General features: G+C 38.4%; 1 protein-coding gene across 1 annotated transcript; it reads right to left on the bottom strand.

The window, feature by feature from the left end:
* Positions 1 to 1321: 1321 nt before the first annotated feature.
* LOC139336925 (galectin-9-like) lies at positions 1322 to 24141 on the bottom strand. Its single transcript, XM_070971236.1, has 8 exons — positions 24039 to 24141; positions 23001 to 23089; positions 6734 to 6941; positions 6119 to 6238; positions 5711 to 5914; positions 4778 to 4866; positions 3493 to 3649; positions 1322 to 1965 (listed from the first exon to the last, which is right to left on the bottom strand). The coding sequence occupies exons 1-8, from the start codon at positions 24072 to 24074 to the stop codon at positions 1819 to 1821; spliced, it is 1050 nt and encodes a 349-aa protein (XP_070827337.1). The 5' UTR covers positions 24075 to 24141; the 3' UTR covers positions 1322 to 1818.
* Between the last annotated feature and the right edge of the window lie 224 nt (positions 24142 to 24365).

The following is a 24365-nucleotide window of genomic DNA, read 5'->3' as shown; positions in this document are numbered from 1 at the left end:
TCACTGGGCACAGTGTTTGGATCCAGAGAAAGATCAAGGTGCAACCAGCGGTTTTACCTTGCCTGTAGGAGGAAGACATGGATTACACATTTTCTTCAAGAAAGAGAAGGATAACTTCTCTGACCTGCTCTCTTTCAATTAAGCCAACTTTTGCTGTTTCCTCTGCTGCCATACTAGGGCCAGCCTGTCGTCACACCTACTAACCAAGCAATACAACAGCCTTGTCATCGTCAGAGCTTGAAGAAAAGCATAATAGACTTAATCACTCCATTGCAATCACAAGGTGGCTGTGGCTCAGGAGGTAGAGCGGTCGTCCACCAATCAAGTGGTTCGATCCTCAGCAGCCAAAGTATCCTTGGGCAACAGTTTCTACCCGTCATCAAGTAACAGTTCAAACAAATGCGTTTCCTGTCATTTTATTAACAGGAATACTTACGAAGTGTTGAATCAAAAGTTAGGATCTCCCATCAATACAGTCATGATATCCAACACAGATCATTTATTTTGGCTTCCCATGCCTCTGTAGTGGAATTAGGTCATTCAACCTTTGGGTTTAATGTTTGCACTCATTAATATAGAAAGGGGCACCAACTCCTCTCAACTCAGGATTTTATTTATTCTTTTCTTTTAATGCTGATTTAATAATTAATGAATTAATGGCAGATCAGTCTCATCATCTGAAATGTAAGCTCTCGATACAGTGATTGTCTATTTCCAGCACAAAAGGACACTGTCTGACAATGACTTAAGTGAAAAGTATTATTTATTTGGCACAATAATGACAATGGATATGAATAATGAATGATACAATGAATAATATGCATTATATAATGTAATGCAAACAACCGAATGAAGAAGCTATAGCAAGATAATAAAAGGAATAAGTTTGGCAATAGTGAGAAGTAGTTTGAAGAAATATGAGGATGTGAATGTAGTGTTAATTTCTTGAATTAATGACCAGGCAAGTCTAATGAGAATTGAGATTGTTAGAGCTTACGACACCAACTCTTATGTAGTTGGAGGAGTTGTTCTCCTACACCTCTCAGCTGCTGAACAGTAATGAATGCATCTCATTAAAATGTGATTGATCTGGTCTGTCACTATTCACAACTGTGGTATGCTGTTTAAAAAACAGTTTCCAGTTATTTAAAAAAAGATAGTCTATACAATTTTCAAGGAATTTGTATTTTAGTGAGGAACTGACAGCTGCTTTCTTAGACACTGCTGTAAATTGACAACATGTTGACAACCTCATTTGACAGATAGAAAACTAGGAATAAAGGAAAATATTCATTTCTTGTGTAGTTGTTTTATTTTATTTCACAGATTTACAGGTTATGTTTATAGCTTGTTTAAAATGGAGATATCTAGAGTAGTTGAATTGTTCATTTTATTACCTAATCAAGTTCCAGCAGAAGAATTCAAGAATTTGTCACACCATAACACATGTTGTAATACTATACTTTAATGTTTAACAAAGCAGAAATTATAAATGATTACACAATTGAGATGCAATTGTATTGCACATCAGTATTATTTTAGAGACTCTTATCATTTGCAATATCAGTGGAACTGCAATTTGTAAACTGGACCTGCTATTTGTTGAAGGATTTCATTTTCTTTAAGAATGATAAATTGTGTAGGATATAATAGTAAGAAAACTGGAATGATTACTTGCTGTATGAATACACAGGAGGCAAATATGCAATATTGACTAAATATCCAAAGCAATCGATTGGCACGGATTAATTAATAAATGCAGCAGTTGTGATAAGGGAAACCATTTAATGTGTAAGATGTCAAGACCTGCCACAAGTCCTACACCATCACAAAGGTCAAACTGATGTCACCGTCGATCTCCAGGGTGGTAATGTGCTGGAGGGGAGTGTAACGATGCCTAAAGGTGTGTGTCTGCATCCCATTGGCCACAATCCTGAAGGAGTGCTTCTCACAACAGATAGTCAACTGAAAGAAAAAAGGGGCATTTCAAAATCACATAATTTGAAGATCCTCCCTGATAGCTGTAAAACTAACAAGCTTGCCACAGTGTCTTTTTGATACTTGGTACTTTGATAGGAGTTCTACATGAATATATGTATTGATAAGTGTTAATGGTTCATTTTCATCAATTAACAAAATGCAGTGAATGAACAGAAGAGAAATCTAAATCAAAACAATATTTGGTGTGACCTCCCTTTGCCTTCAAAACAGCATCAATTCTCTAATCCCAGACAGACTCTATGATGTTGAGATCAGGGCTCTGTGCGGCCATACCAGCACTTCCAGGGCATCTTTACACTAAAGATAGCGCTTAATGACATTGGCTGTATGTTTGGGGTCGTTGTCCTGCTGCAGGAGAAAATAATAGGTTTGGGGCCAATCATACGCCTCCCTGATGGTATTACATAACGAATAAGTATATGTTCGTATTTCTCAGCATTGAGGACACCATTAATCCTGACCAAATCTCCAACTCCATTTGCAGAAATGCATCCCCAAACTTGCAGGAAACCTCCACCATGCTTCACTATTGCCTGCAGACATTCATTATTGACTCATCAGTCAATAATCAGTTTTACCTCATCAGTCCAGAGAGCCTGCTGCTATTTTTCTGCACCCCAATTCCTATGTTTTTGTGCATAGGTGAGTTGCCTTGTTTCCATGTCGGAGGTATGCCTTTTTGGCTGCAACTCTTCCATGAAGACTGCTTCTGGCCAGATTTCCCTGGACAGTAGATGGGTGTACCTTGCTCCCACAAGTTTCTGCCAGTTCTGAGCTGATGGCACTGCTGGACATCTTCTCATTTCAAAGGGAAATAAGCTTGATGTGTTTTTCATCTGCTGCACTAAGTTTCCTTGGCCGTCTAAGATCCTCAACTCTGCCCATTTTTTTGTGCCTCTTCAAAAGAGCTTGAATAGCACATCTTAAAACCCCAGTCTGCTTTGAAATCTTTGTCTGGGAGAGACCTTGCTGATGCAGTATAACTACCTTGTGTCTTGTTGCTGTGCTCAGTCTTGCCATGGTGTATGACCTGTGACATGAAACTGTCCACAACCTCACCTTGGTAGCATAGTTTGGCTGTTCCTCACCCAGTTTTAAGCCTCCTACACAGCTGTTTCCATTTCAGTTAATGACTGTTTCAACACATGTGTGAAATTGATGATTATTAGCACCTGTCTGGTATAATTGGTTGATCACACACCTGACTATAATCCTACAAAATCCCTGACTTTGTGCAAGGGTACCTATAAGAATGGATGTTATATTGATACAAAAACCAGTCTCCATCAAAATGAAGGAATAATTATATCTCCTTGCAATGAAGTACTGAAAGCTAGTTTAACTATGCTCTTAACTCAAGTGATGGAAATACAGTGACATATACAAACTGTTCTCAGAACAGAGTAGAGCAGAACAGAACCCAGTGCTAATAGTGATGCTCAACCTCCACCAGGTCAGTATGTGCAGTGAGTGAAGTAACAGCAGTGGTACCGTGAAAGACTGTCCCCTATGGAAGGGCATTCCGCCACCACGCTCCTCAGCGCCCCACTGCCCATTCAGCTTGGCATTTCGAACAACAGAGTTTTCATTGAAACGTGGATTGTAATGCAGAGCAATGCCAGAAGGATGGCAAAAATTCACATGAAACCTGAGAGAACACAAAGAGGAAAGACTGAGATGAGACCTCTTGCATGAATGCTTTCTTAAATTTAAGTCTTCAAATGGGAACTGCATCAGTTTTTTAGGTAAAGATCAATTTGTTAGTAAAAGGGACCATAACTTCATAGATGAAAACAGTTCTATAATGTCTCTAACAAACACAAAATGGAACACATTTGTGTACTCTTGCAGTATGGGCTAAATTGTCATATTGACCAACTCTGGTTCTACACATGTTGTGTAATAAAACGCACCAAATTCCATCACCTATCTGCCAAGACAGGAATGTGATGAAACAAAACTCTGGATTTGGTACTTTGGTAATTAATTAAACCACAGTGTCATTATAATACAATGAGCTGCCAAAGTAAGTCATTTTCAAATCCTATACATATTGACCTACACAAATGTCGCCAACTCTGAATCATCATTGTATTATCTCTATCTAAATTATTCTCTTGGGAAAATAACTTTGACTGTTGGGCCTATATTTGATGTTTTGGATGGATTAGGAGTTGTGAGCTCTTTAACCTCCTTCTCTAGGCAGTAACTTTAAGTGTGCTGCATCTTCTTATTTGATGTAAAAGCTCATAAACTGGCAACACTCATCTTCAGAGTGAGGAAACAGTGGTCATTATCTCTTTGGAGGAACAACCATGCCACAGAAAAACTGAACAAAAAGCACAGCTCACATGACAAGATTCACTCAGCCAGGCGTTGCATGAAAAAGTTAGACCAGATGCATCTGATGTTTATGTAAATAAAATATACATCAAATTGATCATCTGGTTTTGCACTTGCAGTATCATGTCACCAGATGTTCTGAAAGTGGGGCACACTGCCAGTAACTGTACATATTCAGTTCTCTACATGCAGGGGAAAGCTTAAAATGAAACTTACTTAAGTGCATAAAGCAAACACGCTGTCTCGTGAGCCATACCACAACTGAAGGAAACTAGTCAAACCTCATGTGAGTTGCTCCCTTCCGAAGAAATCCATCTGCAATCATCTGCTCTACGTACACAGTCCTCAGTCTTGAGGTTTAAAGGTTTATGTGATTTCATTTCTTTAATGCTGTTTTTAAAGTGAAATCTAGCAACAATTGAAGAAGTCAGACCTTGTGGCAGTGGGGTGAACAGTCCCATGTACAGTGATGGTCCTGCCCGGTTGAAGTCCACCAGTGATGATGCTTGTGTATGGAATGGCCTGTATGGGGACAGAATGGGAAAATTAATTCTACAACAACATTCAACTATATATTAAATACCAGAGAGGAACAGTCAGTGAACAGTGAGCTTATTTTACTTTGGCAGCAATGACTTAAAAACAGAATCAATAATAGTTATTTATAGCTATTTATTTATTTAGTTTAACACCCTACTTTCTATAATCATGTGTTTCACAGTGAACCTCACCCCATCCTCCGTTGTGAGTCTTTTGAGGATACCCCTTATATATCCCATTATGATGCTATCACCTGTTTACCTGTGGAATGCTCCAAAGAGGTGTTTTTGGAGCATTCCACAACTTTCCCAGTCTTTTGTTGTTCCTGTCCTAACTTGTATGAAACTGTTGCTGCATGAAATTCAGAATAAGCATATATTTACAAAAATCAATGAAGCTGATGAAGTCAACCAATAAATAGCTTGACTTTGTACTGTTTTCAGTTGATCATATGTTAAAAAGGGTTAGCAAATAATCACATTCTGTTTTATTTACATTTTACACAGTTTCCAAACTTTTTTGGAGTAGGGGTCGTAAACATTTCCTATTTTTACCAAATAAATGAAATCTCATTCACCTCCATTGTATTGGGTGGAGGCAGAAATCAGAGACAGACATCTCAAAGCCTGGACAAAGGAAACCGAAACTACCTACATGGCCAGATACCAGTAGAAGTAAGTGAATGTGAATTGTTGCTTAAAACCACACTGTAGCCTTAATTGATCTCTTTTGATTATGTTTATTTTTTGCAATTTTTGTGAACTGGCCCCAGAACAGCTCTGTAAAATGTCTATAGAACTGCAACTCCACCATCGCTGATACTCACAGGCTTAGCAGGAGGAAATCCTGGCTGCGAGGGGAATCCTGGCTGTGATGGGAATCCAGGGTGTGATGGGAATCCAGGCTGTGATGGGAATCCGAGGTTCGAGGGGAATCCGGGGTTCGAGGGGAATCCAGGCTGTGGTGGAAAAGCCGGGGAAGAGGGGAAGGCACCCTGGGTGGGATAGGCTACGTGTGAAGGAAACGCAGGCTGACCAGGAAATGTTGCCTGTCCAGGGAATTAAATACAAAGGGAAATCCCTTTAACATCATTCACCCTTTCTGGAATCCTGTTCTCATAATCCACATTGATTTATTTTTGAGGTTTGGGATTATTTGTGACAACAGCATTGACATACATGAAACACAGATAACACCATACTGTTTTTTGCATTTGTTTTGGTAGCATCCTCACCATACAGTTCTGGAAGCCAATGGAGGAAATTTCTACTTTTCCGCCGACTGAGATGGTGTCCACCTGGTGAAATGGGATACGATGTTTGTACTCCATAAAGTGACTGCCATTGGTGTTCAGCTGGAGAGAAACGATATGGAAGTATATTAGTGTCTCACTTCTCAGCACAGAAAAATATTTTTGCACACACATTTTACACACTCTTTTACAGAAAATGTTCCATGCAAAGAAAATATGAATGTGTTCAAATCTATTGTGTGTTTACTTCAATGAATCTACTCTATCCAGTTGCCAGTCTTGCTTCCCTTCTTTCCTTGAAACATTAATCCTAAAAGTGATCACATTTAAGACAAAACAGCCATTGATAAAATAACTAATTAGCTAAATTCTCTGAAATTGTGGCATTGTAACAGGTAGAGTGGGACTGCTCAAACTTGAGAGAGATTATTAGATGTTTGCTTAAATGAAATTATTCTTGGACTGATAATTATTTTTGAGCAGCATGTAACTTGGAAACAAGATTTGTAAATGCAAAGAAATAAAATGTGCTTGAATTCAGTTTCTGGAATTGTCAGAATACTACCCTATAATAAGATAATCATTGACTTCTCAGACCTGGTAGGAATCCCGGCTGACTGTGATAAGCAGGCTGAAGGTAGAGCCAGCAGGGAACGGAGAGTTCTGCTTCCTCTCTTCAATGCCCCAGCTGCCATACTGAAAGGTATTGGTCACCACATAACCAGGGTTCCTGTCATAGCGTGGGTTAAAGTGGAGAGCAATGTCCGCATTGGTCCTGGAACCACACTGTAAATCCACATGGAACCTGGAGAAAAACAGTTTAAGTCATTTAATGGTGAACAAGAAGTTTACAAGTTTGTGTCTTGGTGAAAAATGCTGAACCTTATACGTGCTAGGATCTGGACTTTTTAGTTTTGTTATTTCCTGTTTTATTTTGTAGTCACCCCTTGTGCATCAAAGTTTATTTTACTTCCTGTGTCCTTCCTTGTTATTGTTTGTGTCCCCCTGTGAGAAATAAGTTCTCCTCCCCTGTTAATTTAAGTGAGTGTTTCCCTTTGTCTTTGTTGCATCATCCCTTATGTGTGGCTTTCCTTGTTCCCCGAGATTCTTATTTCCTGTGAATAATTCTAGTCTAGTCCCTGTTTTCCCTGTTTGTTAGCAGATTGTTTTGTTTCCCTGGAGGTTTCTTGTTTTTTTTTTTTATTTTATTTTTGAAGTCTGTGGATTTAGTCTGCTTTATGGACTTTTACTTTGGTTTTGACCTCCCCTTACGAAACAAAAGTATATTGCAATATACTAGAATCTATACTGCAATACATTAGAAAATATATTTCAATATATGACAATCTGACACATTCCTTCCATATTGCTATATATTGATATATACTGATTGCTTTATATATTTTAAAATACATTGCCGTGCAAAAACAAAACTGTATTATATTATTGCATGTATGTTAATTGAAACAAAGTATTTTTTAGACAAGAGTTAGACAATTTGAAAATCAGATTTTGCATGACATTCATTATATTTAACATTAGCCATATGGATGGACTATATATGGTTATGTACTGTATAAAAAATGGCAGCAACAAATACAATTTTTTTTCTTTGAGTCCACTTTTTATTCCCCCACATTACATTTCATCCACAACATGACATTTCAATCCTCCACACTGGAACGTGGAGGTATACATGCATAAAGGTTGGCATAATGTGGCATATCAACTAACATACATTTCCTGTTGAATTTCATCACATCAAAAACCTGTTTCCTGCCCCGTGACACTCTTTTCAAGCCAACTACATTTTCTAAATTTAAAACTGAACTGTGTGATTTGTCATACTGTCTTCCAACAGCAAAACATTTTCTGTTATCAAGTCTCTTTACCACAATGTAATAATACACAGTGATTATGTGTCCATTTTCCAACAAAACAGTCAAGCCGCAGTCAAGCCGCACGCCAGAGCAATACTTCTACCGGCTCTACCGACAATCTGGATCCGGGGATACTGAGATTCTAGGTTGGAAGTAAACAAAATGACTCTGTGCGTGCCTCAGCAGTAAGAGGAGAAAATGAAGTTTGCACTGGTGAGCTGGTCAAAAGGGAAGGATAAAGATGCTCTCAGTATAGTCCTCGTAAATTGAATCGTAGACTTCGATCCTGAAGACTCTACTGAGGAGTATCTTATCAATTGCCACAGTGGCAAGAGGCCTTTTAATGGGTGGTTGGTTGAACCAGCACATTTGCAGTTGGCAGGCAAGTACAGTTATTATTATTATTATTATTTTCACTACCTTAGTCATGAAACATAAATCATGATCCTGTTGAGTCGTGTGCATCATTTGGCCAAGTAAGGTTTGCTGTAGGCTATTAGCTTCGGGACAGTGACAAGCTAGCTAACGTTAGCTTTAGCTATAATGAAGCGGTACTCATGTGATTAACAGATATTAACTAGCTAACAGCGGTTAGTTAAAAAAGCAGGGGGAAACAATACAACAAAGTAAAAACAGCACAAAAATTGGACAGTAAAATAATGTTTTTGATGTAATGTAAGCCACATACTTTTTTTTCTAGGCACTATAGGTGTAAGTACTATAAGGAACTATAGTACTACAGCTATGAATTTAAACAGATTCTAGGCATGTAATATATTAAACATAATGATTAAGGAAAAACTACAAACTAATAGCTGCAAGACGGTCTGAATTGGAGGTTCTTTCCCAAGAAGAACCTAACCTCAGCCCAGTGGACACTTCAGAGACACTTGAGAAGGAGATCAGGGCCCTTAGGGAAGAGAATGAAAGACTACGGGACCAGCTGAGTGGAGAATCTCCTGCAGGCAGTAAAGATCTTGAGACCCAAGTCAAGGCTTTAAAAATGGAAAACACCAGGCTGTGCAACGTGGCAGTTAAAGGTACCCATTTCTTTTAGAATAAAATGGGGATTCTTTTGGATTGTATAATCTGTGCCTACATTTTAGGGTAAATATACAGATGTAATACATACAGATGTCGTATAGGATTTCCTGTAGGAAAAAAAATAGCCTAGGGCTAAACACTGGAGCATGGTTTGATCAACTCCCCACTGAGGCTAATTTGGTCTGGTAGAAAACCTGTAATGCCTTCAGAACCCCTCACAACACATTTTGCTACACTTTGAGACATCAAAGAATGAGCATATGTATTTTCTTCTTCTTCTTTTTTTCCCCACATTTTATGTATTTACAACTTGTTTGCAGTCCTGTTGTAGTAAATTCGGTAGGCCATATTTTCCAGAAATTCCATTACTCTTGGTGGCTGTGAAGACCCTCATATCCGATAAGATCACAAGCTCAAGCTTGTCAAGCTATGAAGGTGAAGGTGAATATGAAGCCAGTGTTGCTGTACCATCACCTTATCAACCCACACCTCCCAAATCAACATCTGTAAGTTCATTTTTGTAATGTTCAATTAAAAATATAGAACTCACTGTCACTGGTGATTTTCTTTGTTTTTAATACCTGTTTGTCTTTCCTTCTTACAATTAATTAGGTGCAACTAGGGGATGATGACACCAGAGTCTCTGCCCATTGTTGGGAGACTGCCAAAGCCCAACTGACAGCAAAGGGAATGGCCCGCACCCTCCTGCTGGGCCTGTTCAGCGTTGACGTCCTACTGAAGTCCAACCTGACAGGAGGGGTCAACAAGGTCGATCCAACTGCAGAGAGGCATCAGCCTCTGGACCCCAAGAAGCTTAAAGCTTTACTCGGTAAGACTTTTAAGAATTGATTTTTAATGGATAATTATATTTTGCAAAGTTATTGTAAATGGTAACAAACACTTACACGAAGACTGAAATGTACACAACTAAGAGTGAAACAGATGGACAAAAAAAAGTGTTAACAGTTCTATTTTTTCAGATTTTATCAGCATTAAAATGTAGCAGCTTTACAGCACAAATTCACATCCCATAGGCAGACACTTGGCTATGGTAAAGTAAAGTTGCTCTCACTGACCACAATACTTCTTGGAAAACAAAGTAGATACAGTAGTATAACCTCCTCCCTCTGAAAGCCCTTTGGACAATCTTTCTAACTCCTTCCTTGGTTCCTTGAGAAGGCAATTCTGATTTCAGACTTAACTACAGTATTTATAGGTAACCCACTGAGGAGCGAGGACCAGGCATACAAGATCGGGATCCACCTCATCTTTCCTATTGCAACAATCCGAGGCTAACATTGTGGATGTCTTATTTTATTATCTTTTACAGATGCAGTTGTACAGCAACACCCAGGGGCGAAGCTTCCGGGCATGAGAACAGCGATTAACAAAGGGATCTGCGAATTAAGGCACAAGCAGAAGAAGAAGTCCATGGACAGCTGAAGGACTGGGCCTTGATAAGTTGGCATGTGTGCACTTCTGGATCTGTTTTTTTTTTTTTTTTTTTTTTTTTTTTTTTTCCCAGAGAAGGATTGTTCTGTTTTTATTACAATGAAGGACAGTTGTCCATTTGGAAATGGAAATCTTTTATTTTAAAGTTGGTGTTTTTTTCATTTATATTTTTTCCATGTATTGGATTACATACAAATGTTGAAAACATGTTAAAAGACATGTTTTTAAAAAAAAGATTTTGTAGCCTGCTAACATGTAAAGTACTAGAGACCAAAACTTGAATAAAAGTACAAGTAAAGGTAAAAGTATTGTTATGAGGTTATTAAAGACAGCAGTCAAAAGTTTGAATATCATTGTTTATACGATTTCAAATGTTTCACCTAAAGGATGCTCAAAATTCCTCTGGCTGTAGCAGCATTATTTATTATTAATTGAATTTATATGTACATACATTAAGTATGTGAATGGTCTTTTACTCCCACAAATGAAAACCCTCTAAGTAGGGCCAGGGGTGGTCACCTTTCTCACCACCACTATCACTCGAAGTTTAAAATATTTAATCGTGATTAATCACATGAATGTCATAGTTAACTTGCTATTAATCGCAAATTAATCACACATTTTTATCTATTCTAAATGTCCCTTGAATCATTTTAATACTGTTATCAACATGGAAAAGTGGACAGGCTTGCTTTGTGCGAATGTTTTTTATTGAAAACAACAACGTGTAGTGTTATATTTCTCACTAACGTTCTTACTTTGAGCAGTCATTCACATTTGAATGAATCAAATCTCACACAATTTAACTCTGCCAATAAACAGATGACAAAAAAAATAAATACTTGGTTACAAAAAATCCCATTCAACAACCCTTTCTAAGGGATCAAAACGGTGATACAAAATTAAGTTACAAAGTGCACATCATTGTAAACTAGCACTCAGGCTATAGTGCGGTTAAACTTTCTTCTCTTAAGTTTCCTTTGAACATAATAACATCCATATGCCTCTGTCGAAAGCCATCAGTTTTGACAAGGAGGCAGCGGAGAATTCCCATTCGCCATGTGTTTGGCCATCAAGTGGTATTTCAGACTGGATGTGCTACAGTGATAATTCAGTTCACACCAACAATACACACAGATAACTTTGGTCTTGTCAGTCGACCCCTCTGGCAACTTTTTGAAACTAAACTGTCCATTCAGAATCTTGTTCGCATCCAATTCGGCATTCCGCACTTGACATCCACACAAACCAGTAGCCTACTCTTTCACAGCTAGCGAGCAGACAAGACCAAAATGCGCATGGGGCGTGCCTATTGTTTTGTTTCCGGTTTACAATCGGATCCTGTAGTTTTTCTTATGTTACTAGCAGTGGCCACAGCTTATAAAAAACTACAAGTTCACTAGGTCACAAAGAGCGTTAATCTCACCATAAAAAACATGACGCTGTTTAAATTGATTTGTGTTAACACGTTAATAATGTGATATTTTTGACAGCACTAATAATTTTACATATATTCTTACATATATTCACTGTGTATTCCAATATATGAGGGGCCGTCAGGGACATTATTCAGAATTACCTCACACACACACATGTGAAACGCTCTCATATACACTACTGAAACACTCTCACACAAACAACTGAAAAATTATTTGCTCGCATACACTACTGAAACGCTCTCACACACACTACTGAAATGCTTTCATACGTACAAGTGAAATGCTCTCACACACACTACTGAAATGCTCTCATATACACTACTGAAATGCTCTCATACACACTACTGAAATGCTCTCACACACACTACTGAAATGCTCTCACACACACTACTGAAACGCTCTCACACACACTACTGAAATACTCTCATACATACAAGTGAAATGCTCTCACACACACTACTAAAATGCTCTCACACACACTACTAAAATGCTCTCACACACACTACTAAAATGCTCTCATATACACTACTGAAATGCTTTCATACATACAAGTGAAATGCTGTCTCACACACTACTGAAATGCTCTCATATAAACAATTGAAATGCTGTCGGAAAAGCAGTCTGGAAAGCAGACGAGATCAGGGGGCAGCAGCAGGTGGCAGAGAAAAAAAGCTGTGGTCAAGTCAGTCAGTCAGTCAGTCAGTCAGTCAGTCAGTCAGTCAGTCATATAAATGAGCTAAGCATACCTGTCCTTCTAAACCACATCAATACATTAAAAACATTAATAGTCAAAGAGGACAAAAGCTATATCATATTATTGATCTGTCAGATACTCAGACTGTCAGGGCTTCATGTCTGTACACGTTTTTAACAATCACATCACTTATCACAAGTTTTTGTGTTGATAAAGACTTCAATATTAAAATCAGTGCAATGTTAATATATATTAGACAACAACTATTGCAGGCAGTTTATGATCTGTAAAAGGTGAGAGCCAGGTGTTTCCCATCATGCCCTGAGTCTTGCAGTTGGTGGAGAGCAACGCAAGTTCAGAAAACTACGTACATATAGGCATTGTGCCGAAATTTTCAAACAGACCAAAAGGAGCGTGTGACGCTGTTCAGCTGCTCCTCAGAGTTGTGTTATATCTCTGTGTTGTAACTGCTTTTATGCAGTAATGCATAAATCACAATGTACAATAGTAATAATTTCTAACTAGACTGTTATAACTAGTGTTACAATTTATGTTATTATATGACAACTGTAAGTGCAATAAAACCTTAATGAGTAAAATGCCAATATGTCACTTGTTCACCAAGCACAACTGAGTTTGCTATGAATTTTAAAATTCTGCAGGTTGTTGTAAACACCCTCTCCTCTCTCTACCTGCTGCAACAGACAGTGACAGTGAGGGGAGGACACATTAATGTCAGAAATATTATTTATTTTAATGACATACAACTTTTTAAAAAATATGTGAAATAAGGCAGTTTTTTCATGTCTCCTTCAGGAATCACTCTCTGAAATTTTACTGTTTATTGTCTCCCGTAACAATGAAATATAGCCGGTTTATGCCTGTGAAAATCATTAACTTTGTATAAAAACAAGAAAAGATGTATTATACCAGGTTTTAGCAAAATTGCTATTTTCCACCCGTAGCCCCTAGGCAGGTAGATAGACCAACAAAGTGAGTAAGAAAAGAGACAGTAAAAGAGAACAGAAATATTAAGGTAATAGGCAAAAATATATACAAGCACAATCATCCCTGCATCACAAAAACCTTAAACAAAGCCCCAAACATAATTTGTCAGTCTGAAATTTGTTTGCTCTTTGCCTAGTCCCAAGTCAAATCTGAAGTGCCCCCACATCTGAAAATAAAATTGTGTAGAAACACTGCAAAAAAGTTTCCACATTCAAGCTTTATTCTATTATCGCACACAAAAAAGAGCATTTCAGTATATTATGTGGAGATATTTCATTATAATGTGTTAGCGGATTTCACTTATATGAGAGCATTTCAGTATGGTGTGTGAGAAGATTTCAGTATGGTGTGTGAGGGGATTTCAGTTAAAACAGAAGGCATTTCAGTCAAAACGGAAGGTGTTTCAGTAAAACCGGAAAGGCTGCGGTTCAACAAAAATGTGCGCGATTCACGTGTTGGTCGTCAGCCACGTTGTTCGCTACACTAATGTCTGCCCAACAGCCTGCAAGTAGCCTAACCGAGGCAGCAGCGTTACTTCACACTGTACTGGCGTCAGCGGAGACCATCAGAACCTTGTCAAATGCGACAACAGTCGGGCAGCAACCGACCGTTGCAACGCCAAGCCGCGACACGCTGGACAGTCACATAGCGTCGCTTTTCCCCTCCGGACAACACGGCAGCATGACACTGCCAGCTGCAGCTCCAGTCCGGAGAGAGTGTGCACCGCGCTATCAAGCGCAACGCTTCAGTTCTTGGACATCAGGCACGAGGAGGAAAAGGTAATTATACATAGTTTTTTTTTTTTTTTTTTTTCTAAATTAATGTTTAATCTAACCAACGTAACGCAACGCAACATGGCATGGTAGTGAGCGTGTGCCTCCACTACAAACATGCTGGGGATTGAGCCTTCACTACCACCTCAATACAGGGTTTCCGCGGGTCCTAACAGTCTCAGATCTTCTGCAAACTTGGCATTTGTCTTGCAGGGGGCCCAGATAGGTACACTGTCAAATTAAGTGCATGTAGGTGCCAGCTAGTATTTTTTTGTAGTGTTTTAGCGTTATGGTAACATACGGGAATGTGAGACACGTGGTGGTACCTCAGCAGGTAAATCCTCTTATTTTCTGCCCCACACTGAAGCAATAATACATTTACCAATGATGATCTTCACTGCACATTACTGCTGTGATTAAATAAATCCTTCATCAGCATTTGAAGTTTTAAGTCAAGTACTTAAGTAAAACAATACTGATTATACATTAAAAAATCTTTTTATGTATGCCCCCTTTTTGTCTTTGCTTATTTCTCAAGTATGTCTCAGCATAAAGGAATGACTATTGTATATCCCCTTTTTACATTACATTTATATCACTCAGAAACACCAGTCCTATTTCAAGGCGGCTGTTGAACTCTGACCTTTCGACTGACACCTCAGTTGACGAATTATGACCTTTCATGCCCTGTCCACAGCCTACAATAGCTAATGAGTCTGTGTGAAAGGGAAGGGCAGATATATGGTTTTTCATGGTAGATTTATGGCTCACAGAGAAATCACATAAATAAGAGTCTTCAGGGCTTGAAGTGCAAAAATGGGTTAAAATGAATATATTTTACCTAAATATGAATATTAATGGGTTAAATATAACTGATATTGATAACCACTACCCATTATTGCTAAAATATTGATAGGGGGTGGTGGTGGTGGTTAGTATTTTGTATTGTATTTCCTATAGCAGTATGACATATATTGGACTGGCTGTTTTCATGTGGTCTGATTGTTACATTCTTATTTCAGAGTCAGGACACAGCAGCATGACCATTTCAACAAGGACGTAATACTACTCCCTAATCAATCATGGGGAGTAGTTTGCAAACAAGGTCCAAAATCATGGTTGCACAAACATGGACACATCCTCAGTGCCTTTGAATTCCAGAAGGACTGGGACCACCAGATTGTTTTAGAACGCATCAGGGATGGCTTTGGTGAGCACATTCCAGGCGATGTCAGGTAAATGCCTCTTTTTTCTTCTTATATATTAATTATGTTTTTTTTAATTATAGAACACTTAAAAAACTTTTTAAAAATGGTAAACACAGGTTTACAAAGTGCAATCATGATTATTACAAACATTTGCTCAGCATTTGTTTTAAAATCTACTTGATTTGGTCACACAGTTAATTGGAGCAAGAAACCAAAGTGCCACCCCTACAGAGTAACACAGTAACAATAACAATGACTAACAACGAGTGTACAACACACTGTTGTGCTACACAGCTTAAAGCTTTTGTTGTTGTTCTAATATCCCCATCTTCTTTCTAGCCTCCAGTTTCTCATGGCTTGTGGTAATAAGCTGGTGTCCCCTAAGCTCCAGGGTGGTCAGGAGATGAATGGGATGCTAATTCACAAGGTCTTTAAAGCCCTATATGTGAGACCATCAAGGACCCTTTTAGTATGTTTGTTGTTGCTTTTTTACCACTTGATAAATTTGTTCTAAATCTAATAATTTTTTAAAAAAGAAATATATATTTTTCTTTCTCTGTTTAAGATTGACTCCGAAGAAGAAAATGACTGTTCTCCCATTACTACCAGATCAACATTAAGCATGCATGCAACTAAGGGCAGCGATGATGATTGTGTTGAAGTTGATGGGCCTCAGATTCGCACAGACATGAGCAGTAATGGCACCACCAGGGCTGCTACCAGGTTTAGAGTAATGAGGAGTAATGAGTATCCCAGTACTAGCAGTCATGATGGAGATGGCAAACTTGGCACTAGTGCTGGTCATGAAGACAGCTATGGCTCCAATCACACCGTCAGCAGTAGTGATCATGATGGAGGCTGCCTTGCAAGAAGTGATGGGAACCCTGGCACCAGTGGTAATGGTGGAGGCTACCTTGCAAAAGGTGATGGGGACCCTGGCACCAGTGGTGATGATGGAGGCTGCCTCGCAAAAGGTGGAAGGAACCCTGGCACAACTGATCATGATGGTGACTACGCTTCATATTTGACACTCGTGGCTACTCTTTCCCCTGACTCTTCAGATGATGAGGAATTAAACCAAGCCATAATTGCCAGTATGGAGAGTCAAATGTGAGTAGCACACACATAGTATGTGAGCTTGAGAGATCAGGATAACTCTCGAGAATGACGTGATCTCATAATTGATATGAATCCTTTATCCCTTACATTATCATATCCACATTTTGGATTAAGTGGTTGCTTACAACCAACAATTTCACAAAATACAAGTTGTTGTAAATTATGTCACATCAATGTCTGATCATTCATTTTTGACTTTGTGTTTATAGTGCAGAAAAGGTCCCAGTCCAAGAGATACTGCTGGAACTGTCAAGCAAAATTAGCACAAAACGGCAGTGCAAATTTAATATAAATCGCTCTGCTGTCTGGGAGGGAGCCATGCGGGGATTCCGAAGGGTATCCTACGATCCCAACTTGATGATCTGTGTAAAATTCTCCGATGACATGGGGAGAAATGAAGAAGGAGTTGATTTAGGAGGACCAAGAAGGGAATTCTTGAGGCTGCTGATGGAGACTATTGCCAGGTCACCCATGTTTGAGGGAAAAGAAAACAGCAAGAACTTTGCTCTTGACAGTACTGGTAATGCCTGGCTTTTCTAAAAATTCATAATGTGAGCCATTTTAATTGATAGTGATTTTGACATGCAACTTGTAACTTTTGAACTGATTTACAGTTTATTTAATATTATACTGGAAATCCCATGGTTTCATGTAGTAGCATGTCTTAATGTAATGCTAATTTCCTCAAATAGTGATGGGGGCCTTTACTTACCTCAACTGCAGAAGATACCAGGCTTTTATAAAGTGGGCTTGTTTTAGAGGCAGGGCTTTAAGCATAATTGGACATATTTTAGTATGAAGCCCTGTTTTAATCTGCCCCTGTTTGCCCTGTTACAGTTACTGCATTATGTGGTAAATTCATTCGAGACCCAGCCTTTAATTGACAGCCAGTTTTTGTTAGCCGAAATGTGGCATCAATATTATATTTCCTTTTATGCCATTGTTTTGCAGCTCTAAGAGAGGACTGGTACTACGTTGCTGGCAAAGCCATTGCAGTGAGCTTGGTACATGGCGGTCCACCACCAAACTTCCTCTCGCCAACAGTATTTTGTCTTCTGGTCAGTGGTTCAGCAAATCCAAAACTAGAAGACATAGCTTACACGGAACTCTTGGAAAAAGTCAAAAAGGTCAGTTGATAGCTTTTAAATGTTATACTGCATTTGAATTAGTTTACATTAAAAGATTCTCTTGTTGTTTTCCAATTTGAAAAGGAGTATCAGCCCACTTTTTCCATATGTTGTAGTTTAAATGCCACCACTATTCAACAGACAAGTGTTGACAACAAGGCATATTTTCCTTGTTATTTATCACATTGTAGCAATGTGTGGAAAAAAAAAACTGTACTGCCATGAACTGTTAGGGACCTCTAGGCATTCTGCAGTATGCAGACCACTAGTGTCTGGGTTCTTACTAATAAGTTAAAAGACTAATAACTTCCATAACAAGCCATCTTGCTGCTTCTTGTGATGCTAGGTATCTGAAAGTACAACCCTTGAGGACCTTCAGAAGTCAAATGCACCTTTGCTTGACTACTTGGCCAATGCAGGATGTCTGAGGCCTATGCGGTCGATAAGAGACAGGGATCTGCTGGTACAAGACATTGTCATGTTTCAGGTCATCCACAGGGTTCAAGGTCCATTTCAAAGGTATTCAGTGTTAGTTGTTGTACAGTCAGATCAATCTCAAAAGGAGTAATAATTTTAAACATTGACCAACAAGGTGTAAGACTAGCTTCACAAAATCTGTTATGTTTGTATAAAACCAAGGGACAGATTGACAGTGTACAAGTGAATAATGGATTATACAATTTTTCCATGTTGTTTATACAGATTCTGTGAAGGACTGAAAACTCTTGGGGTTCTGGACCAAATACGATGACATCCAGACAGCTTTCGACCCCTGTTCTGCTATGAGCCAAACATACTGACTGCTGACCAGGTGGATGATCTTTTCATCATTCATCTCTCTCCAGAAGGGAGCAACAAGAGAGCTGCTGAGGAGATGGTTGTTACTTTCTGGAGGGACTATCTCCAAGATGCAGAAGGTAATGGTTTAATGGTCAAATAAACTGATGCATCTGTTTTTTTAGTATCATTCTTTTTATTTTATTTTTTTTTTTTTGCAAAACATTCCTGTACAACAAACATGACAGATTAAATGCATTTTCTTGGTAGTCGTAACATTATCACAAAGCAAACTGCAAATGTTGAAAGATGAAAGAGCTGTTATAAATTCATTGCTATAAGAGGCATTCAGATTTTAGATGCTTTGGTTTTTAGAAATTAAATACTCTTACTGGACAATTTATTCAGTATCAGCTGATGTTAATTGCTTTAGAGATGATTCACATACACATTAATTGGACCAACTACCACTGATGATATTTTTGTTTTTACAGAAGACGAGGGGCCATCAAAACTAGAGAAGATATTGGCTTTCGCAACTGGAGCATCTGTGGTACCACCTATCGGCTTTTCCCCAACTCTTTCTGTCCAGTTCATTCACAAAGGAGATGATGGCTTCTCTACATCAATGTTCCCTCTTGCCAACACATGTGTTAACTGCATCAAGTTGCCACTACATGTGTCTTACCAACTGTTCAAGGAGAAGTTTGACTTTGCATTAGGAAACACATATGGGTTTGGCAGGGCATGAACATGTCATGCTCTGAAAACTTGAAACTTTGTTTTTTTTTTCTGTCTGTGTCTCACTTTCTCTGTTTGTCTCTACCTTTCTGCTTGTCTCAGTCCATTTTCTGAAAAAAGTTTAAAACAAAACAGTTATTAGTTTCATTTCTGTATGCCGTATGCAATGTGACTGATGTATTTTATATAGTTTCACCACAGTTCAGTTGACTCATTCAGCCTATGTTTTAAAACATATTTACATTTATTTTTAACGGCACGTTTCACATTCTTACCAAAACTTTCTTTTAACATATACTTGTTTAGACAGTTAAAATTAAACAGTTAAGCTGAATATATGCTCTGTATCCCTTTCTGTGACTCACTTTCTGTCTCTTATTTGTCTGTCAATCTGTTTGCCTCTCTGATGTGTATGTTTCTCCCTCTGCCTGTTTAAGTCTCTGTTTGTTTCTCTTGTCCTGTCTTTGCATGTTTGTTCCTTTGAACAAATGTTTATCATGTTCATTTATTTTTCATAAAATGTTTTACAATGTTTTAACAAAACTTTAATTCACAGAATACACTGCACAAGTGAAGAAAACATTTTAACAAACCTTAACATACTTCTATGTTATTCACTGAAAAAAGTGCAGAAGTGAAGAAAAAACATCTATTCCATGGTTCCCATCATTTTCAAGTGGGTTCACTTGTTGAATAATGTTCATTGTGGTCTCATTAATGGTTACATCTATGTCTGGAATTACAACATTATTATCAGTTTGAAGCTCAGGCAATGGCCCTTCTTCATCAATGCCATAGTAGTTATTGACATCAAAAATGCTGTTTATAGCTGGATGGATTCCTGCATTGTTAATGACACCTGAATGCCACAGCTGAAGAGGTGTCTGCCCCGCTTGTGTGGAGAGGCCATGGTTCCATTGATTGATAAATTCTGTTACTGCTCTTTCAATCCTTGGCAAATAAACATAATGCAGACAAAATAAATGTAGTTCATTCAAGGAATCCAGTACACCCTGTTCCTCCATGAAGTTAAAGATGTTTATAAAGTGTCTAGATACAACTCTATTGAGTTCTGCCCATAGTCTCTCAATCCTTTGGTTGTGTACTGATACACCTGTAATAACACTGTTCAATCCTCTTCTTTCCAACATAAAACGGGCAACATTTATATTTTCCATACCATGATCACATCTGACCCTTAAGGGCAAGCCAAAGTTCTGTACTCCTCCTAGAAATAATGACAAGACGGTTGAGGCTCTGTTGTTGGACAAGCACCGTAAGTATATAATAGTCCGGCTGAAGCCATCCACACAGCCATGAAAGACCATCCGCCACCTGACCAGCTTGTGGTTGCTGTCAAAATGCCTGTTGGGAAGAAAATATATACTTAAAACTATATATATGTGTGTGTGTATACAGTATATGCGTGATGCACGGCACACACATACATATGTACATATGTACTTGTTTTCCGTATACATGACATTTACTTACCATAATTGGTTAGGGGCCAGAACACTGTAGACTCTTTGATGTATAGCAAGACGTTGTCGAAATGATCGCCCAATAGGATCCACTTGATGCAAGCTCCGTCTGACCCGCCAGTGCTGAATCCTCAAGCCACGTGATCTCAGGCTTCCAATTATGTATGCTTCGCCTGCATTTGGACTGTTCTGTAGTATACTAGTTACAACTCGGTCCAGGTCTTGATTTGACATTACAGAATACCTTAATGGCTCAACTCCCAGTCTTTGTCTGTGTCTGCATAGTGTTCTTCGACTAATTCCAAAGCATGATGCAATTCTCTGCCATGACATACTGATGGACACACAGTGAGAAATCTGTTCAGTGGCTATGCTATATCTGGGCCGTCCTGGATGGCCAGTCAAGGTTGTTGGAGGTGTCAAATTTGTGGTCACTTCAGTGGATCGCTGTCTGGCCTCATGTTCATGCAGCAAGTTGTGAAAGCATCTATATAGTGATCCTAGAAGGTTACTGACATCCCTATCATCACACACAGCAAGAAATGCAGATAGAGTTCGGGTATGCTCATTAAGCTCTCTATAAAGCCTCTCCTGATGGAAATTGTCAGACTCCTCTCTTTGTAGCCTCTCAATACATTGCAAAGTACTAGTAAAAAAATGAGTCCTCCTCATTGCCTCTCACTTCAAAAAATAAAGCTTGGACTTGAAAAACAAAGAATATCAGATGAACATACATCATGGTTGAAGCAAGGGTTGAAGTACTTCAAACTCAGCAAAAGCACATGCACTTCCCTGTGTGGAGTCTTCCTGTTTCTGTCAGATGACAGGAAGGCCTTCCTGTTTAGCTGTAATTTTCGTATTCACTACTTAACTGTTATAGTTTACAATTCTATATCAGAGCAATTCAGCTGTGTATATGAGCACATTTTACTGGTATGTGGTAAAGCTTTTTAGTAGTTTATGCAAAATGTTGTGCATGTAAGAGAGCATTTCACTTGTATGTATGAGAGCATTTCAGTAGTGTGTGTGAGAGCATTTCAGTAGTGTATATGAGAGCGTTTCACTTGTATGTATGAAAGCATTTCAGTAGTGTGTGAGAGCGTTTCAGTAGTGTATGCGAGCAAATAATTTTTCAGTTGTTTGTGTGAGAGTGTGTGTAAGAGCATTTCACATGTGTGTGTGTGAGGTAATTCTGAATAATGTCCCTGACGGCCCCTCATACCAATATATAATCTCATATAATGTGGGATATATTTCAATATAAATAACAATATATCAAATAATATAACAATGTATTTTTAATATATGAAAACGCCAATAATTGCAGTATTTTCATATATGCCACAATATATCACTTACAGATATAATGCATTGTTTCATAATACATAATTATATATTACTATCTACATTTCACAATATATGAATACACGTGAAATATGTCACGTAATATATTGAGAAATATATTTTTGTTGCATAAGGGTCACCTGCCTCACCCTCCTGTAAGTCCTTTGATACCTTGGCTTATTTTGTTAAATAAATTTTGAACGGTTGCCACTCTGCCTTTTGTTTTAGTCTGCATCATTGGGTTCACTTCCTTGTTTTTTGCTCAGCCATGAACCATAACAATACACTGATAGTTTAGTTAACAAAAAAAACTCAACAAATGTGTAAAAAAATAAAAATAATGGAACTCATTCAGTACATTAAGCATAGTGTGTCCTATGTTAAATAAACACCTAAAACTGAATCTGAATTAAGTACACACATAACAACATAAGCATAAAGGGAGTATTTTTCCCATGCAAAACAAAAGACATGCAGTCCTTACTTTATAAGATGTACTCTCAACAGTCAATGACGGGTTCCACTCATACACTGAAGCTTTCTACATACTATAATACATGGGGACATGACAGTAATACTCAGAGTGAAGCCAAGAGTCCAGAAAAGACTTTCTGGACTCTTGATCAAGTTAAAAAAAACAAACAATAGTATTCCTCCTGTTCTGCTGTTATTTTACTTGTTAAAATGTTTCATGAAACATCATATTTCTATGAACCATAGAGCTGAGAAGAAAAGAAAAGCAAAGCTGAAATGATGAGGAAAGAGCAGTCTGACCTGTCAGCTCCAGGCAGGACTCGTCCATTGATGGTGATGGACTTCCCCTCCTGCAGACCACCATGGATTGATCCAGTAAAGGGGATTCTCTAGAGAGGACACGTCTTAAACTGTAAAGAACTGCTTTTACAACTGTAGTACACTAGCAAAAGGTTTCAATTTGAAGAATTGCTGCTTCATGCCCATGTGGCTCCCTGGTTCCTGCATGTCTCATGTTCCCAACAGTTTAGAATAACCTTTTCAGCTCTTGTACCTGTGCTACTTTTCACAAATGTTATGTCTCTGGGCTCATGTCATCATTCTTTTATGTTTTCTTATTTGCAATTGGTAACTAAGATTCTTCTTTCTTCACTTTAGGATCATATTTCCTGATCTTCTCTACACCACACTCCACTCCACTGCTGAGAGCTCATCCCACCTCTTCTTAAAGTCTACAGTCATTTCTCTGACTAAGACAGGTGTCCATTTATGGAGCATATTGTCTCTCAATATATGATTATACAACATCTATATTTTCAAACAATTAATTTATAAACATACAGAGACTGTCTATACTCTACATACATAACCGATAAAGTTGGCTGTGATTCTGTTGAAGTTTTAAGTTACATTTAACAGAATGCAATTCAGATGATGCTTGGGCTTTCTTTTTCTTTTTTCTTTCCTTTTCTTCTTCTTCTTTTTTTTTTTTTTTTTAACATTTTATCCACATTTCGCCTAATTTCCACCCAAATTGACCACTTCGGCATGTTTTCTTCCAGTTTCTGCCAAATTCAGATTGAGCAACCAACAGGCTGTAACTCTTAGTCTGTAGACAAACTCGAAAACGCGTATTACTGTAAGTATGAAAGGTTGGTAACAAGGAGAGACCTAGTTAACTGAAATTGGTCGGAAATCAGCGTTTGGTGCATTAAAGCGTAGAGGCTGATGAGGCTTAAACTACCCTTAAAGTCTGTCAGTGGAGCCAGGCCAGGACACAAACAGCTGTCCCGCCGTCCATAAACGTTTCTCAGGAAAAGACAAGCTTCAGTCACTTACTGGGTTGTAAAAAGGTAACTGCTGATTAAAAGCCATTATCCAGAGTGGAGTCGTGCAGGTTTTCTGACTTTCGGAGAGTGTGCTCTCGAGTCAAAATGGATGTAAAACCGGAAGATGAAAACTTACATCGTTAGGTTTCGATTTCTCTGCAGTGGGCGTTGACTGTCTGAACAGTTTATACATTAACCAGAGAGACTGCTGAATTATATTATTATCATTTTCAACATTCAACACTACGGACAAAACTGCTGCAGTTCATGCCATGACACTGTCTCTGCCTGCTTCTGCTGCATCCAAACGTATATTTCGAGACACTTCTTAAAGGTG

Source organism: Chaetodon trifascialis, chromosome 9, assembly GCF_039877785.1.
Source record: "Chaetodon trifascialis isolate fChaTrf1 chromosome 9, fChaTrf1.hap1, whole genome shotgun sequence".
In the NCBI taxonomy this organism is placed as follows: domain Eukaryota; kingdom Metazoa; phylum Chordata; class Actinopteri; order Chaetodontiformes; family Chaetodontidae; genus Chaetodon; species Chaetodon trifascialis.
Note: the sequence above shows the minus strand (reverse complement) of the source record. Positions and strands in the feature narration are given on the sequence as shown.